This window comes from Gopherus flavomarginatus, chromosome 1, assembly GCF_025201925.1.
Source record: "Gopherus flavomarginatus isolate rGopFla2 chromosome 1, rGopFla2.mat.asm, whole genome shotgun sequence".
In the NCBI taxonomy this organism is placed as follows: domain Eukaryota; kingdom Metazoa; phylum Chordata; order Testudines; family Testudinidae; genus Gopherus; species Gopherus flavomarginatus.
In genome coordinates, this window is record NC_066617.1 from 132,714,965 (window position 1) to 132,740,898 (window position 25,934).

Consider the following 25,934-nt stretch of genomic DNA (forward strand, 5'->3'; position numbering starts at 1 on the left):
GAAATACCAGAGTTTGTATTTCATAATTTCTGCTCAGTTATAGCCATAACTCAAGAAAAGGTCACTACTACTGTTTCTCACAAATATACTGAATGGAATTTAAATGTCGTAACTCAAATGTATCTGTTTGCACTTGAGACTTGTTTTTGGAGTATAGCATAGATGAACACAGCATTTGCTATAAGCAAGTGAGTGACTTATTAGATCAAAGAACAAAAGTAATAAGAAAATATGTAGAATAATTGTTTGAATATATTTAAGGAAAAAGTAACTATTTATTTGAAATTTTTTGAGCCACAGTAAAATCTCATTTATCTCTTCTGACATCCAAATGAGACTGGAAAAGAGGGCATTTAATAATTCTAATCATCCCCCCTCCCCCTCCCCCCAAAAAACCAAAAACCTATCAAGGGGAAAGGGTGCTGTTCTGCATGGATGAACTAGTAAAAGCCATAAAACTTTAAAAATAGCACAATATGATCTAGTTCAGCAGTGATGATGCAGCAGTTTTACAGAACAAAAATTCCTGACTGCCTGTGAGTGAACTGCAAATTACCCATTTTATAAAATTGTATTACTAGAGTGAGTTCTCAAAGACATTCCTTTTTCATTTAATGAAGTCTATATTACAGTTAGCTAATTGCCTTGCACAAAATGTTAGAATCATAGACCATATTGGAAAAACTTGCTGAAAAGCCCAAATGAGATGGTACACATTCAGGCTGAAATCTGTTCATGTTGCAAAACTAATTCCCTGCTAGCAAAATCTAGCACTTTCTTTTAATTAATACCTTCTAAATTACGGTATTAACTTTTTTTAATTCACACTTTCTTCCAGTAGAGGGAGCTTGTGTACATATGTTGGATGACTCGGCAATGAGCCAATTACCGCAAGAGTATTGGTCTCCCAGTTCTCTGAGTAACTTATAGAAAGAAAAGAGAAGTGTGTGTTTTATATCACATTGCTGTTGATGCTTTAATTTTTATTACAACACAGATTTTGTTTTACAGAAAAAGAGGCTTATTTCAGAGGATGTTGATGTATTTCAAATCATACTTGGAACGCCCGAGTCAGTAAATGGGCCTTTACAGACTAAATTTTCAACTTTGACTAGCAATATTTCGTGGCACAATTTTGGGAGTCCCATTTTATGACTCCTTAAAGGGGCCTGATTTTTCACAACACGTCTTTGAAAATCAAGCCTTTTTAAAGTGTCTACAGCTAAGCATCCAAAAGTTGAGATGCCCAAAATCAATAGTCATTCTTGGAAAATGTAAGCCTTCCATTTATTAGATTATAATATCTACTATCCTGCTATTTTCTCTTTCAATAGAGAGCAAGTTTAAAGTGACACATACATGTTTTTCTATCAGCAATGTGGCATTCTTTCCAGAAGTTTACATAAAAAGTGTTCTATAACATTCCTTTTCAGAAAGTTTTCTAGCCCCATATGAAAGCTGTTATTCAGCAGTTCTCAAACTAATGTTTTCCATATCTATGCAAATCGCAAAACATTCAGATGGAAGTGAGTTATTTTTTTTATTCAAATCAGACTCTCAGAAATGCACTGTGTATGTTTGATCATGTGAAAATGAAATACATCTTGTGTCTCCAGCTGCTTCAGTTATAGTTTAATTTTGAGTTTCATTTGAACTTACATTCTGTAATAGAAAACAAACCTTTCATTGATGTTCCTCCCATGCTGATTGTGTCCTTTTTTCCCACTATTTTGTTTAGTCATAAGTTTGGGAAAAAGATCACCTATTTGAACTATTTAAGTGACCTGAGAGAGCATCTCAAATATGACCAGCTTAATATCCCTGAAGATGTTATTCGGTATGTAGCAAGTTAATAACATATCCTGTGATACATGTTCTGAAATGGAGAGTTGTGTAATATTCTTTGTTTTTGAAATAAGATCTAATCTAATTTCTATAACAATTAAAAGCCAAATTTGCTATTTGTCCTTGCCTAGATTTGGCTTTGAAAACTGCATTGTCAGCAGAGACATCCTGTAAAGATGTTGAATGTTTACAAAAGAGAACATTGTATAGTTCTCTACAGGTTTGGAATATCCTTTTAGCCTCAGATCCAAAAGTATTTTCTTAATGTAATTGTAGTCACTGTGTCTTCATTAACAAAACCTTGCCATATGTCATTACTGCTTATGAGTAGTGCATACAATTTACTTATTGTATATGTGCATAATCCTGTTTATTGAGAAGAAAAAAAATTTCACCTATTACTCTTTAGTGTGTTGACAGAAGGTGATTTTATGTTACTACTGAATGAAAATAGCTGGAAGCTTTTTGTTACGAGTGTTACTGCTGTGTGGGGTTTTTGGACACCTTTGTATAAATATGTAATAACAAAAAGCATAGTATAGCTCTGCGTTTATAAAAAGAGTTGCGTGAGGGGGTTGTGCTTCTGAGCAGCAACTGTGGTTGAATTTTGCTTTTAAATTATAAGACTGTTCCTATCTCTTGGACTTGTTTATTACTATATTTTATTGATTGAAGCAAAACAGCTCTTTCATGTGTTACTTAATGATTCTCCCACCAATGCTTTCACAGATCTCACAAATACTAAAATTAAAAATCACTGGAGGTATTTGTGGTCTTACAGAAGATCAGCATTGTGAGAAACAGGAGTGATCATGCAATCAGTGTGTACTGTAGTTTCACTCTTGATACGTACAAAGTCAATGATTTTTGTTGTTTTCAGACATGATCAAAATCTTCGGGATAAACAGAAGGGGAGACCACCACCTTTAGCTAAGCTTCCTCCACCAAGACCTCCTCTTCCTACCCAGCAATTTGGGGTCAGCCTACAATAGTAAGATTTCTTTGCTTATACCTCTGAAATAAAGTCTGGAATGTACTGTATCACCGTGGATTCACATCACACAAAATCTGGAAATTAATTTACCACCATGGTTTTTTTCCTCTCTCTATATTCTATGTCTCTCTTTAATAACAGTGAAAGCTGGTACCTTGTAAGGCCAAACAGTAACATCTGGTGAATTCATGGCATTGGGTAAGTCTACACTGGGAAAAAAAACAAACCTGCAGCAGCAAGTCTACAGATTTAGGCTGATGGGGCTTGCGCTATGGTGCTAAAAATAGCAGTGTAGATATTCCCACTTGGGCTGAAGCTCCAGTGCTAAGACTTACCCACTTCACCAAGTTTCAGAGCCTGAGCTGCAGCCCAAGTCGGAATGTCTGCTCTGCTCTTTTTAGCACTGTAACATAAGCCCGGGTCTTTAGGCCCCAGCTCTGAGACTTACTGCCAGGGGTGGGCTTTTTGCAATTAGACATACCCCTAGAGCCCTCGGGAGCTCCATGATATGCCTACAGTAACTTGTGCAAGCCTAGATGTTATGTAACTCTTCAAGTGCTGGTCCCTATGTGTATTCTACTGTAGGGTATGCATGTGCTCCATGTGTCTGAAACTGGAAGTATCTTGTATGTAGTGTCTGTTGGTCTGTGCTTGCACCCTTGCTCTCCTTAAGCTCCGTACTGGTGATATAGGGGGCTGTGTGGAGCAACTGTCTCTCCAGTTCCTTCCTAACACCTGTGATCTTTCTTGGGGAGTCCAGAAATGTAAGTTACCCTATCACCCTTCTGCCTTAGCAAAATAAGAATTTGTTGGCGCTACACTTTGCGACAGCTCTCTGCAATCCCAGTCTGCTAGCCTGCCAAACAAGCTCCTTAGCACTCTGCCAGTCCTAACTTTGCCTTGCAGGTAAACCCTTGGTGTTCTTCAGCTCCAGAACTGTCCAGAAGCATCTCCTTGCAGCTGTCAGTCCCTGTCACTGAATACCCACAGAAATACAAGTCTGCCATCTCCAGAGAGAGAATACGCCCCAGCTTGTTGATGCAGCTGAGGATGCACACCACATTTTACTGTAACAGCACTGAAATTAATTTGTAATAAAACAAGAATAGGTTTATTAATAAAGAACAGAAATTTAAGTGATAACTAATCAGAGATAATAGAAACAAAATGGCTACAAATAATGAAAAGTATAACACACTTCTAAGAGATTACATATAACCTTCGCAGTCTCAAAGCTGTGTCTAAAGCAGTTTTCTCACCTATGACTACTTCTCAGCATCACCAACCCACATGGTTGGGGATCCAACATTCACAGATGCAAAGATCCTGACCTCTTTGTGCCCTCAGTGATGGATAAGAAGATGCCTTTTTGCTTTTCCTCCTGTTCCCCAAAGTTAATTATCTTGGTCCTGAGTTGCCATGCTGTTTCCTTTGCTTCCTGATAACTGAGGTTTATCTCAGATGCAAATGAACTGCTCATTGTCTCTGGCATTACCATGCTGGCCAACTATGATTTTTATGAACTATTCAAAGTTCCTAGACCTTGAAGAGAAACTTCCTCAAAAGCACATGGATCAATGTCAAGTCCTTATTGATGAGGGCAAGTTGGTGGCCAGAAGTTCACTACAGGCCATACCTGATGTTGCTGACACAGTGATGTGTTAAGAGATTCCCAAGAAAGACTGAAAATATGGTAGCAGATTTGCTGTATGATGAGAGTAAACTCTTAAGCAAAAAGATAAGTCTGTGCATTTGTTAAGACTCTCAGGCAACCCTCCATTCTGTGGGTACATATAAACACCAGCCCAGAAGAGGAAACACCACGAGTAGCTGTATAAGCCCATGCCCTTGCCACAGCCCTTCTACCACCAATGAACTTCTGACTTGCCTCATAAAGAACAGGGAGTACAAAAACCTAGGTACATGGCTGCATCCACCCAACTTCTCCCCCACCCCACCACCAACCAAAAGGTACTTCTAATGAGATGCTTGGGAACTGCACATCCATGTTGATGTCCTCTCCACCCAATTCCAGTGTCCACTTTGGCAGCTGTCTAGCATACTTTCCCCACAACTGGAGGGAGATAACGAACAAATGAGTGCTATCATCCATTCAGGCTATACCAGCAAGTTCCTCACCCCTTCATAAAAACCCTTTCCTGTCTTCCTTCAGGGACCACTGTCATGAAGTGATCTGCCTTGAGGAGGTAGAATCTCTCCTTCACCATGGTGCAGTAGAGCAGATACCACCTCAATATCAAGGAAACAAGTTCTATTTGAAATAGGTCCTGATGCCCAAGAAAAAGAGAGGTGGAAACCCATTCTCAACCTGTGACAACTTAGCGTGTTTCTTCACAAGCAGAAATTCCACATAGTCATACTGGCTTCTAGAATTCCATCTCTGGACAAAGACACATGGGTCACATCTCTCAGCATGAAAGATGCATACTTTCTTGTGGACATTCACCATTCCCACAGATGATTCCTCAGATTTATGGTAGCATATGGGCATTACCAATACAGGTGCTTCCGTTCAATATAGCAACAGCATTCAGGGTCTTTACAAAAGTGTTTTCAATAGTAGCAGCATAGGTCTGATGCAACATCAACACTATGTTGCTGTCTGTAAAGGACTGGCTTCTGATGGTATGTTGTGTCTGGAAGTCCTGGCTTTGATTTCATCACCACTTCATCTCCCAGCATCCTTGGGAATCCAAGCTGACTAACTTAAACTATAGAATTCATAGGTAGGTGCAACTCTGGACTTGATCAGGGCAAGAGCTTACTTCTCTGTGATCAGATTTCACCCCATGAGTAATCTGATAAAATAGATTATGGACAGTATGTGCCTCATGCTGCTGGGGCACATAGCATCGTATCCTTCTATGACACCTTTTGCCAGGCTCCACCTCCATTGCCTGAAAGCTTGGCTCTGAACGGTATATATTCCAAGCAGACACAGCATGAACACAGTGGTGACTGTGACTTGAGTGGCTTCCCACCCAAAGTGAAAGCCTCGCTAATGTGGTGGAAGAGTGTCAGGGTTGGAGTTCTTCCCACACACCGGAGAAAACAGTTTCAGATGCCTCCCTGATAGGGTCGGGGGGAACAGCATGGATGTTCACACACACACAAAGGCATTTGCATACTGTGTGGAAACAGAATGCATATAAATCTTCTGGTGCTCAGAAAAGTCAGAGAAGCCTGCAAAGTGTTTTTACCACTCATATGATCCCGACATGTCCTGATAATATCAGATGACCTAACAACTGTCTTTTATGTAAACAAGCAGGGAGCAGTGAAGGTATATCTAGAACCACATCACCTGTGAGCAGTCTGCTTACCGGGTGCCCATAATTCACCAGCAGACAGCCTCAGCACATATTTTGCCATCGATCACAAATGGAAGCTACACTACACAGGGGTGGATGCTATCTTTGCTCAATGTGGAACCCATACTTGGGAATTGTTCGCATCCAAGACAAACAGGAAATGTGATACTTTCTGTTCCATGGGAGTCCAGGAACAGGTTTCCAAACCCAGTGTTCTTCTGCTGTCCTGGAATGGCCATGTGAGAGATGCCTTTTCTCCCATCCTGTTAATACCTTGAGTTCTGGAAAAGATCTGGTGAGACAGAGCCCTCATCATCCTAATTGCTCCCAAGTGGCCCAAACAGCACTGGTTTTCAAGCCTTCTACAGATGTCAACCCATCTACCCACTAGCATTCCATCCTTCCCAAATCTATTGACCCAGAAGAATGACAAGCTCAAACATCTCAACCTGGACTCTCTTCATCTCAATTTGGTATTTGGCTGGATATCAGATGTAGAGCCCCTGAGCTCGGAAGCAACCGAAGCTGTTCTTAGTAATAGCAGAAAAGATAACACTTCCTGGTGGAATCTAGCCAAGTTGAAATGTTTCTTGATCTGGCCCAGCAAAACCCATGTTTCCAGAGACAGCAGGTATTCCAGCTATTTTGAATTATCTCCTGGCTTTCAAGATGATAGTCTCTCTCTCTGAGCTCACTTCAAGTCCATCTAGCAGCAATCAATACATGTCACCCACCAATTGAAGGCTAATCCAACTTCACTCATCCGTTGACAACTTGGTTTCTGAAAGGTGTGATTACAACCTTTCCCTCAATCATAGAATTGTAGGACTGGAAGGGACCTCAGGAGGTCATCTAGTCCAGTCCCCTGCACTCATGGCAGGACTGAGTATTATCTAGACCATCCCTGACAGGTGTTTGTCCAAACTTCTCTTAAAAATATCCAATGATGGAGATTCCGCAACCTTCCTAGGCAATTTAATGAACGCATTGATGTCTGAATTCAATTCAGATCACTCAACCTAGTCACGTTCAAGTACACAAGGATATTTATCCCAACTGTTAGCCAAACCCCCATCAAAGAAGTGATTCTTGCAAGTGAAATGGTGCCATATAAAAATTAAAAACAAAACAACGACGCCTCTACACATTCTAAATGAGAAATAAATGTATCAATTTAAATTGGATTTATGGAGAAAGGTAAACTAATGAGGAGGAATAATGACACTTAATGGGAGCCTTAGCAAACGTAAAACTGAAAATTATCAAATTTGCCTCAGTGTCTTCATGAGTGAGCTGCTCTTATTCATTCTGTCTCCTCTTATGATTACTGTAACCTGCATCCACAATCTGTTAATGATCTCACTTTTCTCTTGCAAAGGGGCAGGTTGCAAGTCTTTGTCTCACGAGACAAGATTGTTCATTTTCTTAGGAGATAAACAGAGAGAAGGTAGTTTTACAATCGTGTAGCAAATAGGAATGCACATCTACTGACAGCAGAGTGATTTCGTGGCTACTGTGCTTGTGAATTATTCCATCACGGGTTTTCAGCAGGCAACTGCAGAGTTGCACCTTGTATTGGAACTTAGAGGGACAGTGCACTTGGGCCACTGTTCTGCACTTGATAGTGTGTGGACTGCTGCACTCATAGGCAGCCACAGTGAAGTACATAGTGCATGGGCAGTCTGCCTGTGCACTATCATTTGCAAGATCAGAGTCACAAACTGAGCTGGATTTTTAGCAGCAAATCCCGAAGTCTTTACTCAGGCAAAACTCTCATTGAAACTAGCAGGGCCGCTCGGGGGGCGGCAAGTGGGGCAATCTGCATGGGTCCCCAAGAGAATGGGTGAGGCTCCTGGCCCTGCCTCCACCCTTGCCCCTCCTCCGGAGCCTCAGCACATCCAGAAGCATCCCTGAACAGCGGTGCAGTGTGGCTTCGGCGGGGCCTGAGCTCCGCCCTGCTCAGAGCTGCGTGGTAAGGGCCAAGGATGGGAGCTTAGGCCCCGCTAGAGCTCGCAGCCCCACCCCCTTACCATGCGGCTCTGAGCGGGGCGGAGCTCAGGAGCCTTGTCGGTGCACCGCTGTTCAGGGATGGTCCTGGATGTGGCATGCTGAGGCTCCGTGTGAGGGGGGAGCTAGGGGTAAGAGGCCGGGGCCGAGGGTCGGGATTGGATAAGGGACAGGGAGGGGGGAAATGTTGGGGGGGTGGTCAGGGGACAGGGAACTGGGGGCGGGGGTGGATCGTGGGCATTCCAGGGTCTGTCAGGACTCAGCGAGGGGGTGGATGGGGGTTGGGGCAATCAGGGACAGGGAGCAGGGGTGGGGTCCCGGGGTGGTGTTGGAGGGTCTCTGGGGGATGGTGAGGGGGCAAAGAGCAGGATGGGTCAGGGATTCTGAGGGGGGCAGGAAGTGGGTGGGGGTCAGATAAGGGAGCAGGGCCAGGCTGTTTGGGAGGCACAGCCTTCCCTACCCTAAAGCTCATTCAGCAGTTTGAGGGTTGCAGAAGAGCCAAGCTGTTAGCTTTTCCATTAGGGCTACCATCCCTTTCACTTCTAAAATGCCAAATTATAGTTTATGTTTAATTTCAGTGCCATAGGGAGATTCAGGTCAGGGGAGGATAGCTTCATTTAAAATTAGCCACTGGGAGAGGGATCACATGAGAAAAGCAATATCCCACACCACCTACCTACTTCCCAACTCTACTAAGGGAGACACCCCCCTCCCCGCATTCCCTGAGGCTTCAGAGGAGTTCAATGGTTCTCAAACTTTTGTCCTGGTGACCTCTTTCACATAGCAAACCTGTGACTGCGAGCCCCCCCCCTTATGAATTGAAAACACTTTTTTATATATTTAACACTATTATAAATGCTAGAGGCAAAGTGGGGTTTGAGGTGGAGGCTGACAGCTCGTGACCCCCAGTAATAACCTTGTGACCCCCTGAGGGGTCCTGACGTCCTGACCCCCTGAGGGGTCCTGACCCCCAGTTTGAGAACGCCGGGTTAATTTAATTTTAGCACCCTGTGTCCATTCACATGCGTGTGCTATTTTGAGCATGTCAGTTTTCACAACGTAGGCTCATCCCAGATTCTGGAACAAGCTCAAATGCTCAGTTCGTGGAGTATGTACATAATCTATACTAAAGACAAACCCACAGTAACCATCTCCAGTTTGTGAGGGACCCCATGGAGCCAGTCTGTAGGAAACAGATAAATGCATGAAGGTTAAGTCCATTAATGGCTATTAGGCAGGATGGGTAAGGAATGGTGTCCCTAGCCTCAGTTTGTCAGAGGGTGGAGATGGATGGCAGGGGAGAGATCACTTGATCATTACCTGTTAGGTTCACTCCCTCTGGGGCACTTGGCGTTGGGCATTGTCGGTAGACAGGATACTGGGCTGGATGGACCTTTGGTTTGACCCAGTATGGCTGTTCTTATGTTCTAACCTAAATGAACCCGAAGTTATGGAGACAGATATGAGTCAAGGAAGCCAGCAGAGTATCAGAAACCTGGAAAAAATCTCTGTCTGGATGGGCTCAGGCATTTGGTCACAAGCTGAGGTGATACAAAAGTTTTGGATTTTTTTTAAGCAGAATTTTTTATTGTTTCTTTAAACAATCAAAAACAGCAAGCAGCCAATATTTGGCCACACACTTCTGAAACCCCAAACCATATTCAGGTTTTGGCAGAGTAATTTCCGCTTTTCAATTAAAAAAAACAACAAATTTTGAAGGAAAGCAGACATTATCTGCTTTTTAAAACCCCCTAGTTTTCGATCCAAAAACAGTTTTGACGGAAAATATTTGTCCAACCCTTTTAATGAGCTTTAGTGCCTTTTAGCACTAGCTGATTCTGAGAACCAGTGATACCTTGTAAAGAAGTTTTCTCAAAACTGGGTTTGTGCCGAGATGAGGAAGGTTTATTTTTCCCCGGGCTGCTCATGGGGGGGAGCAAGTGGGCCAATTTGCCTGGGCTCTGCAGGGGCCCCCATGAGAATACAGTATTGCAATTATTTTTATGGAAAGGGCCCCCGAAATTGCTTTGCCCCAGGCTCCCTGAATCCTCTGGATGGCCCTGGAAACTAGAGGTTGGTTTGTCATCGTACAGTAAGGGGGAACATCCTTCCCTCAGTTACAACAATATAAATCATATATAACTCTTCAGTGAAGTGTAACTGAGAGCACTCACTCTGTATTCACAGGCATTGGTTATATAAGTATGATTGTAGTAGAAGTATATTTTGTTCCAGTCCAACAGCACTCGTATTGTCAGAAGTATACATGAGGCTAGAGGGTACTGAAGGGAAGCCGCTCATGTTAAAGTTTATATTAAAAAAGTTTATAGGCCGGAGGATGGAGTTTATAAGCTTGAGGTTTGATAGTTCCAAGATGCTGACTTAACCAGTCAATAGGAATCCTGTATACTGTTTCATAGTGAAGGGATTTTCCTTAGTTCACTGTTGGTTAATTCTGCTCTCATTGGAGATAATGGTAACATTCTCACTGACTTCACTGGAAACTGAGGTCAATGCTGAGCTTGGGGTGGCATGCTGCGGGGGGCGTTCTGCCGGTTGCCAGGAGGGCGGCAGGCGGCTCCGGTGGGCCTCCCGCAGGCGTGCCTGCAGAGGGTCTGCTAGTCCCGTGGCTCCGGTGGAGCATCCGCAGGCACGCCTGCGGGAGGTCCACCGGAGCCACGGGACCACCGGACCCCCCGCAGGGAAGCCTGCGGGAGGTCCACCGGAGCTGCGGGACCAGCGATCGGCAGAGCGTCCCCCGCGGTGTGCCGCCATGCTTGGGGCGGCGAAATTGCTAGAGCCAGCCCTGGCTGAGAATCTCACCTTAAAAATCATAAATGCAAGGACCCTGCTTTATAATGTTAACATTTATCTCAGGCTGACATTTCATATTGGTTCTGTCTCCTAGCAATCAGGGTGCCCAGAGTTGTAATGAAAACTAGGATATCTAAAAATGACAAGCATTGATTCAGGGCCCCTCACTGTTATCTCAAATGGCAGGTGAAGAAGTATTTTGTTTCAGGTGGCGGGGAGAGAGTTGGAGGAGATGTTCACATGGGTTACTGATGCAGGTCTGGGGCAGTACCTTTTCTTAGAAGAGTTCATTAGGCCATGCAGAGGTTTTTAACATCATAGGCCAGGATTTTCAAAAGAGCCGACAGGAATTAGGCATCTAAATCCCATTGAAAGTTCCTGGGAGTTTAGGGCCTAACTCTTAGGCTTCTTTGAAATCCCAGACATAGTGAATTGGGCTTAATTTACAAGTGAGGTGAAGACCTTATTATCAACTTATTTTATAGCTCTTCATCCTTATGCTGTCCTCAGTGGCTCACAGTCCTGTTTCTGAATATTAAATGGGTACATTCAACCTGTTTAAGCACCAAAATCTCTCTCTCCTTTAAGGAGAATTGTAATCTTCATGAAGATTCCCTGGGAGGATTGCAGGAGAGAAGGAGAAAAGACAGATTTTGACTCTATTGAGATTCAGTGATGTGTGGTTTATATAAAGATTTTATTGGCATGAGTTAAGGATCACCATATTATTCATGAGGACCACAGGAAAAAAAGTTATACAGGATATTCCAAATGAGTTCCAATAAAACTTTTATACCATTCCACACTCTTAGGTATTTTGTTTATGCCACATATTTTACAGAACTGCTATTTTAGACATTTTTAAGGAGTTTTAAAAATTTTATTGGTGCCACTTTTTCTGGCATTCTGTCCTTAACTGCAGGCTGCCTTCATTTTGTGTGTCTATCTGCATAGATGGAAAGACTTTTCCCCTCAAAAAAAAAAAAAAAAAAAAAAAAAAAAAAGATGACGACGATGACCTTACAAGTTATACTATTATTTCATCTAAATAACTTTCCTAGAAATCAAGATGTGGACAGTGGAAAGGAAGGAGTTGAGGCACAACTGAGAGGGGAACTGATGACTGGACTGGGATATTGGATGACTTCACTTATTTCCTCGCTTCTTACAGTTTGGGTTGGTGCTGCCTAGAAACTTTAAGTCAAACTTGTGCTTCGTGCTCTGTAAGTGGAAAGAATATGAAGTAGGTCTTTGGCCCAAGGAATTTACAATCTGCCTAATGTCCCGATCCTGCAAATGACATTCAGCAAGGCTCCATGAAAGTGCAGAGATCTGTCTGCATGAGTCATAAATGGGATCAGGGCCTACAGGTGGTAACCATTTTTAAAGGGACATGGTCAATCTATTTATCCCTTCTGCCCTCCGCCACCCACAATTTAAAATAACCCCATATAGCATCTCTGAGGATTTATGTATGAGAGGAGGGATGGTCAGTGTACTAGACTGGGACTCAGGAGATATTGCTCAATTCCTGGCTCTAGGGTGACCAGACAGCAAGTGGGAAAAATCGGGACAGAGGTGGGGGGGGGGTAATATGCAGCTATATAAGACAAAACCTCAAATATCAGGACTGTCCCTATAAAATCGGGACATCTGGTCACCCTTCTTGGCTCTGACATAGACTTCTCATTCAGGCCCTGATTCAGGCAGAGCCTTTAAGCACATGTTCAACTTTAATTTACTTCGTGGGACAGAAGCAGGTGCTGAAATTTAAACACATGTTTTAGAGTTCTGCGTAATCAGGGCCTTAATCTCTCTTCACTTCAGTTTCCCATCTGTGAAATGGAGATGATAATATTGAAACTGTGAACTCTTTGGGGCAAGAGCTCTCATCAAGTGTCTCACACAAGGGGGCCCTGAACTTGCTTTGGACCCAGAGACACTACTGTAGCACAAATAATATATAGTATTAATAAATACATTTAAAAATCATCCAGAAGTGCTGCATGAGATTTCCTTAGAATCTGGGGCATTGGGGGACTAAAAAGATTGACCATTTCCCTTTAAAAATGGCTACCATGTTTAGGCAGATTGTAAGATCCTTGGAGCAGAGACCTACTTTATACTCATTTATGCCTATACAGCACAAAATACTCTGTCACTGTGTGATAAAGAATGTCATATCAATTGAATTTCTAGTATATAGGCCAGATTGTTCTGGAGCCAAATTCTACCTATTTCTTTAATCTAAAACAACACTAAAGGTTTCAAATTCTGTTTAAAAAAAAGTTGTCCTTTTGAAAACATAGACTGAATTAAGCATTGAAGTTGATAATTAACTTCATGCATTTCATCATATAGAAGAGTTGTCCCCTTACAGAATGTTTTTTGTCCATGCTTTGTTTTGAACACTAATTTATTGAGAGGTGAGGTCCCAACTCAAAGTCAATGATACCACTCACATGTTCAAAGTTAAGCAAGAGCTTAAGTAACTTGCTGAACTGGGTTCTTTATGCTCAGATAAAGTGGGCACTGAGTATTGTGGGACATAAAGACCTACTGTTACTCATGATTAAGTTATCATATTTATAAATCCAGGAATTTCAAATAATATCCATATACAGTACACAAGAATACCTATACAAAACAGGACATATTTTCTGTTCATTCACCTAGCCAACCTCCACAATATAATATAGATAGACTCGGATATTGGTTATGCAGAACTGTTAGCACTCCCTTGGTTTAAATGGAAAGAGGCAGCATCACTGTTGCTATTCCAAAAGAAACCATCATTGAAGATTTTATTAAAATACAATGCAAGAAAATAAAAATCAAGGCATCTTCATCTTATATTGATCTGATGAATACAATTGTAATGCATGAATGAGGTTCCAATTTTCAACACTTAATTAAAAAAATCACAACATGTGCCAGACTGTGGCATTGTCCTTTGGCGTACACCCTGCAAGCTCCTGTAAACTCCTGTTGCTCCACTTTATTGCCTTTGTAATCAAGGAACACCACAGCTGAGCTCCAGTGCAGAGCACAGTGTTGACCTTGGCTAGTTATTGGCATCATTCTCAATTGTCTCCATTTGGGTTTAAAAATCTTGTTGTGGAAAGGGAGGAAAATGTTTAGTTCATCTAATGATTGCCATGGCTGGGGCAGGAGAAGAGGGGAAATGCAGGAATTGCAACAATCGCAGAGCTTCAGCTTGTTTTTAAACACTGAACCATTATCAAACATTTCAGGGTGCTTTCATTTTTGCTGTAATCTTTCTTGTTTGTGTATGCAGTGCATGTGCAACCAGGAGGAAAGAAAAATTCTAAACTGAATCTCAGCATGTCATAGAGGGGGAAAAATGAAAAGGAGAGAGAGAGAGAGATTATCAACCAAGAATACTTAATGGTGGTTGAGAACAATGTTCAGCACCTTAAGTGAGTTATCACTAGTCGAAAAACTAGAACTGAATCATTCAACATGTAACATGCTGCACTAACTAATAAGAGATTCTGCTCCAGAAAATACTTTCCCAGACTAGTGAGTGTGTGTTAGAACTGATCCGTTTAAAACTGGCACATTGTTACAATATGATGCAGTTATAATATGAAAATATTCTGCTGTATTGCTAGTATTTAAACAGGAAGTGTAAGATATCTTTTATTCCAAAATGCCAGTAGTAATTGCTGCTCTTCACATATGCACTGTCAGCCATACAGCACAAATCATATGACCGTGAAATTGACCATAATGAACCGTGAATTTGATAGGGGTCTACTTATGACAGTGTCATGTGGAAAGGTCAGAAGCCTCACTAAAACCAAGATATAGCATGACTACTCCCCCCACACTCCGCAACTCTCCTCATCCAACCACTATGCCAGTAACCCTGTCAAAGAAGGAAATTAGGTGGGTCTGGCATGGTTTGTTCTTGACAAATCCATGTTGGCTATCACTTATTACCCTATTATCCTCTAGATGCTTACAAACTGATAATTTAATAATTTGTTCCAGTGTCTTTCCAGGTATTGAAGTTAGGCTGACTGGTCTGTAATTCCCAGGATCCTCTTTGTCTCCACTTTTAAAGATAGGTACTATGTTTGCCTTCTCCAGTTCTGTAGGACGTCACCAGTCTTCCATGAGTTCTGAAAGATCCTCTCTAATGGTTCCAAGATTGCTTCAGCTACTCCCATAAGTACCTAGAATCAATTTCATTGGGCCCTGACACCTTGAATACATCTAACTTGTATATATATTCTTTAACCTGTTCTTTCCTCATTCTGGCTTATGTTCCTTCCACCTTGTGGTTAACATTGTGTTAAGCATCTGATCACAATTAACCTTCTTAGTGAAGACCAAGAGCTGATCTACACTGCCGCGGTAAATTGATCTAACTTACGCAACTTCAGTTATGTGAATAACTTAACTGAAGTCGACATAGTTAGATCCACTTACCGCGGTGGCTACACTATGCTGTGTCGATGGAGTAGTGTGTCCCGTTGACTTCCCTTATGCTTCTCAGGGAGGCGCAGTACAAATCGATTTAGCATGTCTTCACCAGACCCAATAAATCAACACTCGCTGCATCAATTGCAGCTGTGTCCATCTACCGGTAAGTGTAGACATGCCCTAAAGCAAAATGGGCATTAAACTCTTCAGCCTTCTTTCCATTATTAGCTCTACTTCCCCTTTAAGAAGCTGACCCACTCTTTTCTTTGTTTTTCTGTTTTGCTCCTAAGTTATTTATGGAACCTCTTCTCATTGCCTTTTATGTCCCTTGCTGGACATATTTCATTTTTTGCCACAGCCTTTCTGATTTTGTGTTTACTTCTTTTGTATTCCTCCTTAGCAATTTGTCTGTTTCCACTTTCAGTAGGATTTCTCTTTTTATTTTCAGATTATTAAAGAGCTCCTGATGCAGACATATTGGTCTGTTACTGTTCTTCCTATCTTTCCTTCTCATTGGGATAGTTTGCTGTTGTGCCTTTTAATATTGTCTCTTTGAGAAACAGCCAGCTCTCCTGAACTCCTTTTTCCCTTAGCTTTTGTTCCCATGGGACTTTACCTACCAGCTCTGAGAGTTTGTTAAATATACCTTAACTAATTTAATTCATTTAGTTTTACAAAGTAACAAGCAAACCACAGATAGCAGGAGAGAAGAAATCATAATATATCTGAAATGAAAAAAGCATACCTCTCCACATGAGCTATTCCAAATAATCATCGTGCTGGGAGGGTATGGCTTGATGCATGTGTGATCCTAGATGAACATCTTAAATTTTCTGTGTATTAGCCACAATGATTGCAGTCTCTCAGAGATCATTAACACATTCACAGACCTCTACATTTCTTTTTCTTAGTGCTGAGATTTTGATAGTAAACATGATTTTGATTTCAAATAGGGGAAACACAACTATGTATGTAAATATATACCATGTTTAAACCTGCGATCTGCTCTTTTTGATTGTTGAGTGCTTTAAAACACTAGTGGAATGCTCAGCAAATACTGACCATCTTTTTGGTATCCTTTCAAAACCTGTCAAAGCCAAACATATTTTTCTGTTGTGTTTTTTTAAGTAAAGGAGATAGTTGCAGAATTTTCTGATGTGTCTAGATCAAAAAAACGCTGTGTTCGATTTTAGCCTCAGCTGCTCACTCATGAAAGAGAGAGAGAGAGAAATCTCATTTCATGGGAATCATTCAGAGCATTAATAAACTCAGCCTCACTGCATCATGTTGCCTTCAAAAATAAATAGTACAATTATTAATTATACATACACAGTAGCTTAAAAGGAGACCAATGACAAAGAAAAATCTACATGATAAAAGCCCCCTAAACTTGCAGCATCCCTTGATCAAGACTTATTATAAAACGTTCACAGCAAACTCCTTCTCTGTCTGTCTTTAAGCCTTCCTAAAACCCTTCCACTAAAGATGTACAGCAAAATCCAATCAAAAACATCATAGTTGTCGTCATTGCCGCATTGTTATAAGCCACCCTGCTGTGGCTTGCTAATCTAAGAGAACAATAACCAGAGTGAAAACAATCAAAAGTGGGGTAAAGTTAGTCTGGAATATCATTCTGTCTTCTTGTCCTTGACTCTGTTTCAGAACAGTAAACAGCACTTACTTATTACTCAGCATGAAAAGTAAGTGTGTGTGTGTAGACAGATAGATATTTCTACCAGGAAACAGGGTATTTAGGCATGTCTCTTTATCTAAAACTTGAACTTTCTAGTTTCAATAGGGCATTGGTTTGGGCTGAGGTTAGCGTTAGAGCCTTGTGTGGGGAGGTTATTTTTTATAATTGTAGAAAAACTCTTGAGTGTGGTGCAGGCACCTGCTTAATGTATGTATAAAATGCATCTCTTTAGATTTATTTGGAGGCTACTCCTTTCTCTTAATCTATAAATGTCATTTAAATGTGGTGGCACTTTTATTTTCTTCCAACAGTCTCAAGGACAAAAATAAAGGCCAACTAATCCCACCAGTAATGAAGCAAACTGTGTCCTACCTGAAAAGTAAAGGTGAGATCTGATTTTGTTTGAGGCTGGGTGGGGGAAAACATCTGCACAAGGGTGTCATGAAATTATACAGCTCTCAGGGCCCAATTCATCAGAGTTCATAGGCACAGACCTAATTTGAAGCATATGCTTAGATCCTAAAGAAACCAGTAGCTTCAGTGAGAACCAAACATATGCTCAAGTGCTTTGCTGAATAGAGACCTCAGTTGACAAAAACTCTGATAGGGCTATTGTATTGTTACACTGTTGTCCCATAAGAAAAAAAAGTTTGTGGGTTTTTGGTTTTGTTTTTTGCTTTCAGGTGCAGGAAATGGCAAGTGAAAAAAGAATGCTTGAAATACACGTTCTCTCCCATGTTGTGCCATTGATTTCTTTTTAAGTAAAACTCCCAGTAAAAATCAATGAGGAGTTCAGCTTTAAAAAAAAAAAATCAATGTAATAAGAAACTCAGACTTGAAAAAAAAAATCTACTTTACAGGAGTGACCCTGCAGTCCTCACTCAGCAAAATATTCCCATTGGCATCAAAGTTCCTTTGACTGCAGGTCAGACCCTGCATTTATAGTAGATAAAATGTATATCTGTTACCAAGTAAGGGCAGTGTTGTCAGTTGCCCTATACGCCCATGCAGGGAAATATGGGAGCATGAGATGCCAGCTACCCAAAAGGGTGGTACATCCCTTCCCACACAGCTGGCCAAGGAGTTTGTGGGAGGAGTGTCAGCCAGTGCAGTTGATCAGCACAAAGAAGCAGCATTTTGTAACAGATACAGAGTTCATGTAGTTTACTTTCCACTAGAGAAGAGGCAGTGGGGCAGACAGGGAGCAGTTTCTTACTCTCAGAGCGTTACATTTTGGTTCCTGGTCTGCTTCTGGTGCATTGCAACTGTGCACTTTCAGCCTTTACTTTTAACAATACTTCCATAGCACCTTTTGTCCAATGATCTCAGAGTTTCACAAACATGAATGAAGCCTCTCAGCAGCCCTGTGGGGTAGATGCTGGAATCATCCCTGTTTTATGGATGGTTAAACTCAGACATGGCATGGTTCAGTTACTTGCCCAAGGTCACATAGTCAGTCAGTGGAAGAAAAGGAAGGGAACGTAAAAGTCAAGATAAGAGCTGTGTGAAACAACAAAACATGGATAAATCCAAGTGAAAAAACACTAGCTTGGATTCTCTTAGGACTTAGCGTGCCAAAAGTTTCACTAAGAAAAAATCTTGGCTGATTTTTGTTGGTTTGCTTTTTATGTTTTGTTTTGCTTCTGGTGGAAACCATGTTCAGCTCTGTTTTAGCACCCAAAATAAGGCAGTTTTATCTGAGATTTCCTTTTTTTTTTTTAGTTATTTGTTTTGATAGTACACCAATAACAAGGATAACAGTAAGCATTCAGGGTATAAGTCACCCCTCTTCAGAAGTGGACCCACACAAGGCTTATGCAGCATATACAAAAGGGCCGGCTCCAGGTATTCTGCTACCCCAAGCAGCAGTGGGGGAGCTGATCGGCAGCACTTCAGCGGCAGCTCAATCTCACCGCTCCATTCTTCGGCGGCAGTTCGGCAGTGAGTCCTTCACTCTCCCCTTCAGCAGCACTTCAGCAGCAGCTCAAAGAGGAAGAGAGGGACTGAGGAACCTGCCGCCGAATTCCCGCTGAAGACCTGAATGGAGTGCCGCCCCTTTGTATTGGCCACCCCAAGCACCTGCTTCCTTAGCTGGTGCTTGGTGCCGGCCCTGATGTAAATTCCACTCTAGATTTTGTGCTGGCCTTCTGAATGGAGTGAATTTTACCCTGAGTGTTCATGTTCATGGTCAGTGAGATTTGGTTTGAGTTTATTAGCTCATTTTAACCCAGAACTCAAATGATTCAAACCTGTTTAAACTGCCTCTGGAAAGGATCCGTACTAATCACTGCAAAGGAAAAAAAAAAGCCGCCTCTTGCACTATTGGTGACTCCTTGACTGAAATACTGGCTCCACTGAAGTCAATAACAGAACTCCCGTTGACTTCTGGCGCCTGGGGATTGACCCATCGTTTCTTGGTCTAATCAGGAGGCCAAGTAGGCTAAAATTTAGTTTATTACACATTAAATAACAATCCATGTTGTAATCATACCTACAGTAAAATAATTCATTGGCATATTATCTATTTGTCCAAATAAGGGTGATAACGAATGAATATCTACTGCTGATTGGCAAGAAGTTGAATACAGCATCCATAAAGGTGTATAGAACAGTTGGCTCCTTTCCTCTCAAGGACATATGGATTGCCTTCAATCACCTGCAGTATCCAGAGGTCAAATAATGGCGAGTGGGCCAATTCTGCTGTTAATACTAACCTCAGATCTTCAGTATGTGAGCACCTCTACTGGGGTTTTTAGTGAGACCCTTTGGATCCACTTGAGGTCCACTTTTTGGATCCTCACTTAACTGTAAGCGGGAGTAATGCTTCCAGGCCAAATTAGAAGATGGAACCATTACAAGCGTAACATGTGACAAATGTCCTATGGCTAGGTGTAGTTGTTCATGGCTAGGAATGTGTTCAGGCAAGGGAATAAGCAGCAACTGCAGACTGTCTCTGTGATTGTAAATGGGTAGTTTATAATCTCCAGAAGCTATAGTGCATGTTCCAATACAGTACACCAACCACCATATGATGAAAGCAGTTAGCTCTACTCCGGACACATCCCACCATCAAGATTTTGACTGTTACTTTAGTGTGATACATTTAGGATGCTCATTTCATACTAATCTTAATAGACTAAATCCCTCCCTCATATTACCCCACTGAAATGTGCCGAGTTAAATCGAGGATGAAGTTGTCTTGAATTATGACAAATTTATTGTCTTGAAACTAATTATAAAAATACAGTTCAATCAGTTAACATTTTCTGAGAGTTTTTGGCTGTGTTTTTGGAGCAGTGCACACATGGTCTTCATCTTGACTATCTTAGAGGTTCAGCAGGAAATGAAGGTACTGTAACCATGATTATGCTCTAACAATGTGTCTTTCCATAGCAATGTGTCTTTCCGTAGCTGGGCAGATTTGGTACCATACCTCCTGTACTTCTTATTTTGTTACTTTCTTGATGCTCTCTCTAGTTCACTGCTACGCTGATCCCATGCTCTCCCGCCTCACCAGCTGCTGAGTCTGGCCTAGATACCCTCTGTCTGCTATAGCAGCAACATGAAAAGCACAAAAGAAAAAGAGCAGGCTTTCAGTTTTCATTGTTGTGATGAGGAAAAGCACCGGGTCAGCCTTGTCATTACAAAGTCTTTTCCAGATGAAGTGATTTTGTTACCCGGTGGGCAGTAATAATCCTTGAGCTTTCTCCAGACCACATCCTTTAATTTTTTTAAATTCTTTTGGCTAAAAAGCAACTATAATCCACCAGCTCGTTCAGCACGTTTTGCAGAGCCTGTGAAGTTTAGGGGTTAAGGGAGTGTGATGATGCTTCTTAATAAAAGTTCTCAGTCTGGATACATTCAGTTCCTCTGTAACTTTTTTCAAAGCTACATATTCTAGCCAAGCACTGGCAAGCCTAAGTACTTCTCCTTTTTCCTTTCTCTTTATTCTGGTGTAGGCTCCAGGCACCTGCTGTGAGGATGGGCTTTCCCAGTGATCTGCTCTCCCCCACTTAAGCACAGATCTGTTTAGGGCTGCCATGTTTCCAACCGTAGGGAGTTCATTATGAACCATGTTTCTAAGAGAGAATGGTTTGTGAGTTGGGAAGTTTTCTGACATCCGCAGCCTCCTAGCACATGCAATGCAGTCAAAGTGTTAACCAGTAGATGGTGAGCATGCACTTTTGCACCTGCTTAAAAGAGCGTAGATCTCATTGTACCTGCTGTTCACTACAATTTTAGTGCCTTGACTAAAGCTAGAGTCTCTCAAAGACTTCCTTTGACTTCAGTGAGCTTTAGATCAGGTACTTAGAATTTGGGGACCTCAGAGAAGCAGGTTGCCATCAACTTCTGGCAACCTCAGGGAGTCTGGCTAGCAGTTCTTCCCTGCATGCACAGTGAAGGCTGCAGTTCAGTCTCAGGCATAAAACCAATTGTGTCCAAGTCCATCTGGTTGGAATCCTGTCCTGGCTGACAAAATTCCTGTGGCAAAGCACATGCTAAGCAGAGCAAGAGGTAGCCCTGATGACCTTTTAGGGTGCTCCACCAAACCAGAACAAGTCTCCACCTCTTAAGCTGCAGCAGCCAAGAACTGTGTAGAAGGGAGTCCAAACTCCCTTTTCACACAGGGACAAAGTAACCTTCATTAGCCTGAAGAGAGAGAATTCCAAAATGGCCTCCAAACTCAAATCTTGTTCTTCCACACCAATTATTGGGCTAACAAGGGATTGTATGTTGATAATCACTTAATAGGGATTGACAAGTTCTTAGCTTTTAATCATACAGGAACTTTTTAAGGAATTCCTGCCTGAGGTGTCGTCATTATGCTAATAATGTTGTTAGTATTATTATCATTTAAATGTATATGTTTACTCATTGCCACCAATATCCCCAGAGATTTGCAGTTTGAAAGACAGACACACACAAAATGGGAATGAAGTGGGAAATGCAGAGATTGGGACAACTTCTCACTTTAGGGCCTAACAGAAGTCATGAGTTTTTCATAATCCATGGATTTCAAGGCCCAAAGGGACCATTATGATCATCTAGTCTGATGTCATGCAGGACAAAGACCACTGAAATTCACCAAGTGAAGTCAACATCTAAGGGATAATATTTAAGGGAAAAAGTTGTTCAGCAGAGCTAGCAGTTTCTCAAAGAGACAATAGTAAAGGCGCAACTGCAAACTATCACAATGCAAAGGAATTATAGGAAGAATAGTAAGAAGCCAACATAGCTCCATCAAGAGCTCTATACCCTTAATCATTTTATTGCCCTTCTCTGTACTTTTTTCAATTTCTAATATATCATTTTTGAGATAGGGTGAGCAGACCTGCATATAGTATTCAAAGTGTGGGCATACCATGGATTTATATAGTAGCATGATGATATTTTTTGTTTTATTATCTATCCCTTTCCTAATGTTCCTAGTATTCTATTAGCTTTTTTGACTGCTGCTGCACATTCAGTGGATGTTTTCAGAGAACTATCCACAGTGACTCCAAGATCTCTTTCCTGAGTGGTTACAGCTAATTTAGACCCCCATCATTTTGTATATACAGTTGGGATTGCATGCTCCAATATGCATTGCTTTGCATTTATCAGCATTGAATTTCATCTGCAATTCTGTTACTCAGTCACCCAATTTTGTGAGATCTCTTTGTCACTGTTCACAGTCTGCTGTGGCTTTAACTATCTTGAGTAATTTTGTGTCATCTGCAAACTTTGCCACATCACTGTTTATCCATTTTTCCAGATCATTTATGAACATGTTGAACAGCACTGGTCCCAGTACAGAATCCTGGGGGACACCACAATTTACCTCTCTCTGTTCTGAAAAATGACCATTTATTCCTATCCTTTGTTTCCTATCTTTTAATCGGTTGCTTATCCATGAGAGGACCTTTCTTCTTATCCCTCAATTACTTAGATTGTTTAAGAGCCTTTGGTGAGGGACCTTGTCAAAGACTTGATGAAAGTCCAAATATTCCCTATCACTAGATCATCCTTATCCATATGTTTGTTGACACCCTACAAGAATTCTAATAATTATAAAAGCTGTGTTGATTTTCCTCAACCTATCATGTTCATCTGTTTCTGATCATTGTGTTTTTTACTATAGTTTCAACCCAACTGAAGTTAGGCTTACTGGCCTATAATTGTCAGGATCTCCTCTGGAGCTTTAAAAAATAAATTGGCCTCACATTAGCTATCCTCCAGTCATCTGGTACAGAACAGGTTACGTATCACAGGTAATAGTTCTATAATTTCAATTTGAGTTACTTCGGAACTCTTGGGTGAATACCACCATCTGATCTTTAGTGACTAGTTTATCAATTTGTTCCAAAACCTCCTCTATTGACACATCAATCTGAGACGATTCCTCAGATTTATCACCTAAAAAGAATGGCACAGATGTGGGACTCTCCTCTGCAGTGAAGACAGATGCAAAGAGTTCATTTAGCTTCTCTGCAATGGCCTTTCCTTCCTTGAGTGCTCCTTTAGCACCTCGATCATCTAATGGCCACACTGTTTGGCAGGCTTCCTATACTTCATACTTACAAAAACTAACAGCAAACATTTTTTTCTTTTGTTCTTCAAATTCTTTTTACCCTGCCTAATTATACTTTTATACTTGACTTGCCAGAGTTAATATTCCTTTCTATTTACCTCAGTAGGATTCAACTTCCAATTTTTATGCTTCTAACTGCCTCTTTTACTCTGTTGCTGAGCCACTAAGCACTCTTTTGGTCCTTTTTTTTTTTTTTAATTTGGGTTGTACATTTAGTTTGAGCTTCTATTATGGTGTTTTTAAAAGTTTCCATGCAGCTTGCAGGCATTTCACTCTTGTGACTGTTCCTTTTAATTTCAGTTTAACTATTTTCATCATTTTTGTGTAGTTCCCTTTTCTGAAGTTAAATGCTACGGTGATGGGCTTCTTTGGTATTACCCCTCTGCCAACAGAGATATTAAATTTAATTACACTGTGGTCACTATTACTGAATGGTTCAGCTATATTCACCTCCTGTGCACCACTTAGGATTAAATCAAGAATTGCCTTTCCCCTTGTGAGTTCCAACGCTATCTGTTCCAATAAGCAGACATTAATGGGGTCTAGACGCTTTATCTCTGCAGCTGTCCTGAAGTGACATGTACCCAGAGGATAGATGAAATCCCCCATTGTAATTGGGTTTTCTATTTTTATAGCCTCTCTAATCTCCCTGAGCATTTCACTATCACCATCCTGGTCAGGTGGTCGGTGTTATATTCCTATTGCTATATTCTTATTATTCAAGCATGGGGTTTCTAGCAATAGAGATTCTGTGGTACTGTATAGCTTGATTTATTTAATATTTTTACTGTATTTGATTATTCTTTCTTTCACATATAGAAGCGCAAACATAGAACATATCTTTAAAAGGGGGAATAAACAGGACGCAGGGAATTACAGACCAGTCAGCCTAACTTCAATACATATAAAGATACTGGAACAAATTATTAAACAATCAGTTTGTAAGTACTTAGAGGATAATAGGGTTACAAGGAATAGTCAGCATGGATTTGTCAAGGGCAAATCGTGCCAAACTAACCTAATTTCCTTCTTTGACGACTACTAGCCTAGTGGTTGGTGCAGAGAGTTGGGGGTGGGGGCAGTAGACATGCTATATCTTGGTTTTAGTAATGCTTCTGACCTTCCCACATGACATTGTCATAAGCAAATTAGGGAAGTGCGGTCTAGATGAAATTGCTATAAGGTAGATGTGAGAGAGAGGGCAATTTCCTGCAATATACTGGACAAACTATTGAATTAGGTTTAAGCATTTTAGGAGTACATTGTGTTAAAAATGCAAATGTTTATGCATTACTGCAGAATTGTATACAACACCTCTAGGCAGGAAACCTGAGCAATGTGGACTCTGGGAGGTGCTATGAGCGTCAAAGGACTATACAAAACAATGTGAACTTATACAGCTAAGTGGTGGAAATACCTGGAGGCGGGGATGCAAATTCCCTATTTCCAGACCTAGCTTTTCGAAGCTACATCTGGAGGAGAAACCCATTATCTGACTGATCACCTGTTCACAGTCTCTGAGGATCAAAGATCCAAACCGTATAAAGGAGACAATCCCAGATTCATGGGGGGAGGGTTTGTTCTCAGCCAAGGCTGAGATCTACTTGAATCATCCCATAATTATTTTTTCTCCAAATATTAAGTGGTTGTGTTAGTCCGTAACATAAGGCCTTGTCTACACTACAGAGTTTTGTCAACATAAGTTACGCCAATGATAGAGAAAACAGTATATTTACATTGCGTGCACATGTTCACACAACACTTCTTCTGTTGGCAGAGTGCGTCCAGGTTGGTGCTCTAGCATTGACAGAGAAAGCACTTCCCTCTGGGTAGCTATCCCACTGTGCTACTCACCACCTTCTACAGCTAGGAGTTGTGGGACGGCAGAGTGGATCGCAGTGCATCATGGGTGCAGGCTTAGGGTGACCAGATGTCCCAATTTTATAGGGACAGTCCCCATTTTTGGGTCTTTTTCTTGTATAGGCTCCTATTACCCCCCCCACCCCCTGTCCTGATTTTTCACACTTCATCTAGTCACTCTATGCAGGCTTAATGATGCAGTTTTTTCTGTCCCATCATTCTGTGGGCTTCAGACTGCATTTCACAGCATTTTTTAACGGCCTCTGTTTACTATGCACCTGCCATCTCTGTCTGAAAGGGTGGATTCTGCACTGTTCTCTACTGTTGTGGTCACTGTTATGAACACATCGCAGATGGTCATGCAGT

At 41.3% G+C, this 25,934-nt stretch overlaps 2 protein-coding genes across 4 annotated transcripts in view; both read left to right on the forward strand.

Annotated features, from left to right (window-relative positions):
* Nucleotides 1-25,934, forward strand: part of ARHGAP8 (Rho GTPase activating protein 8) — a 111,234-nt gene that overhangs the window by 67,237 nt on the left and 18,063 nt on the right. For all 3 annotated transcript variants that reach the window (XM_050924891.1, XM_050924901.1, XM_050924912.1), the window contains 3 exons: nt 1,739-1,837; nt 2,726-2,836; nt 17,449-17,522. In XM_050924891.1, the coding sequence (XP_050780848.1) occupies nt 1,739-1,837; nt 2,726-2,836; nt 17,449-17,522 (284 nt within the window). The remainder of the gene's footprint in view (nt 1-1,738; nt 1,838-2,725; nt 2,837-17,448; nt 17,523-25,934) is intronic.
* The window catches only part of UPK3A (uroplakin 3A), an 897,123-nt gene that overhangs the window by 38,420 nt on the left and 832,769 nt on the right, over nt 1-25,934 (forward strand). The window lies entirely within an intron of this gene.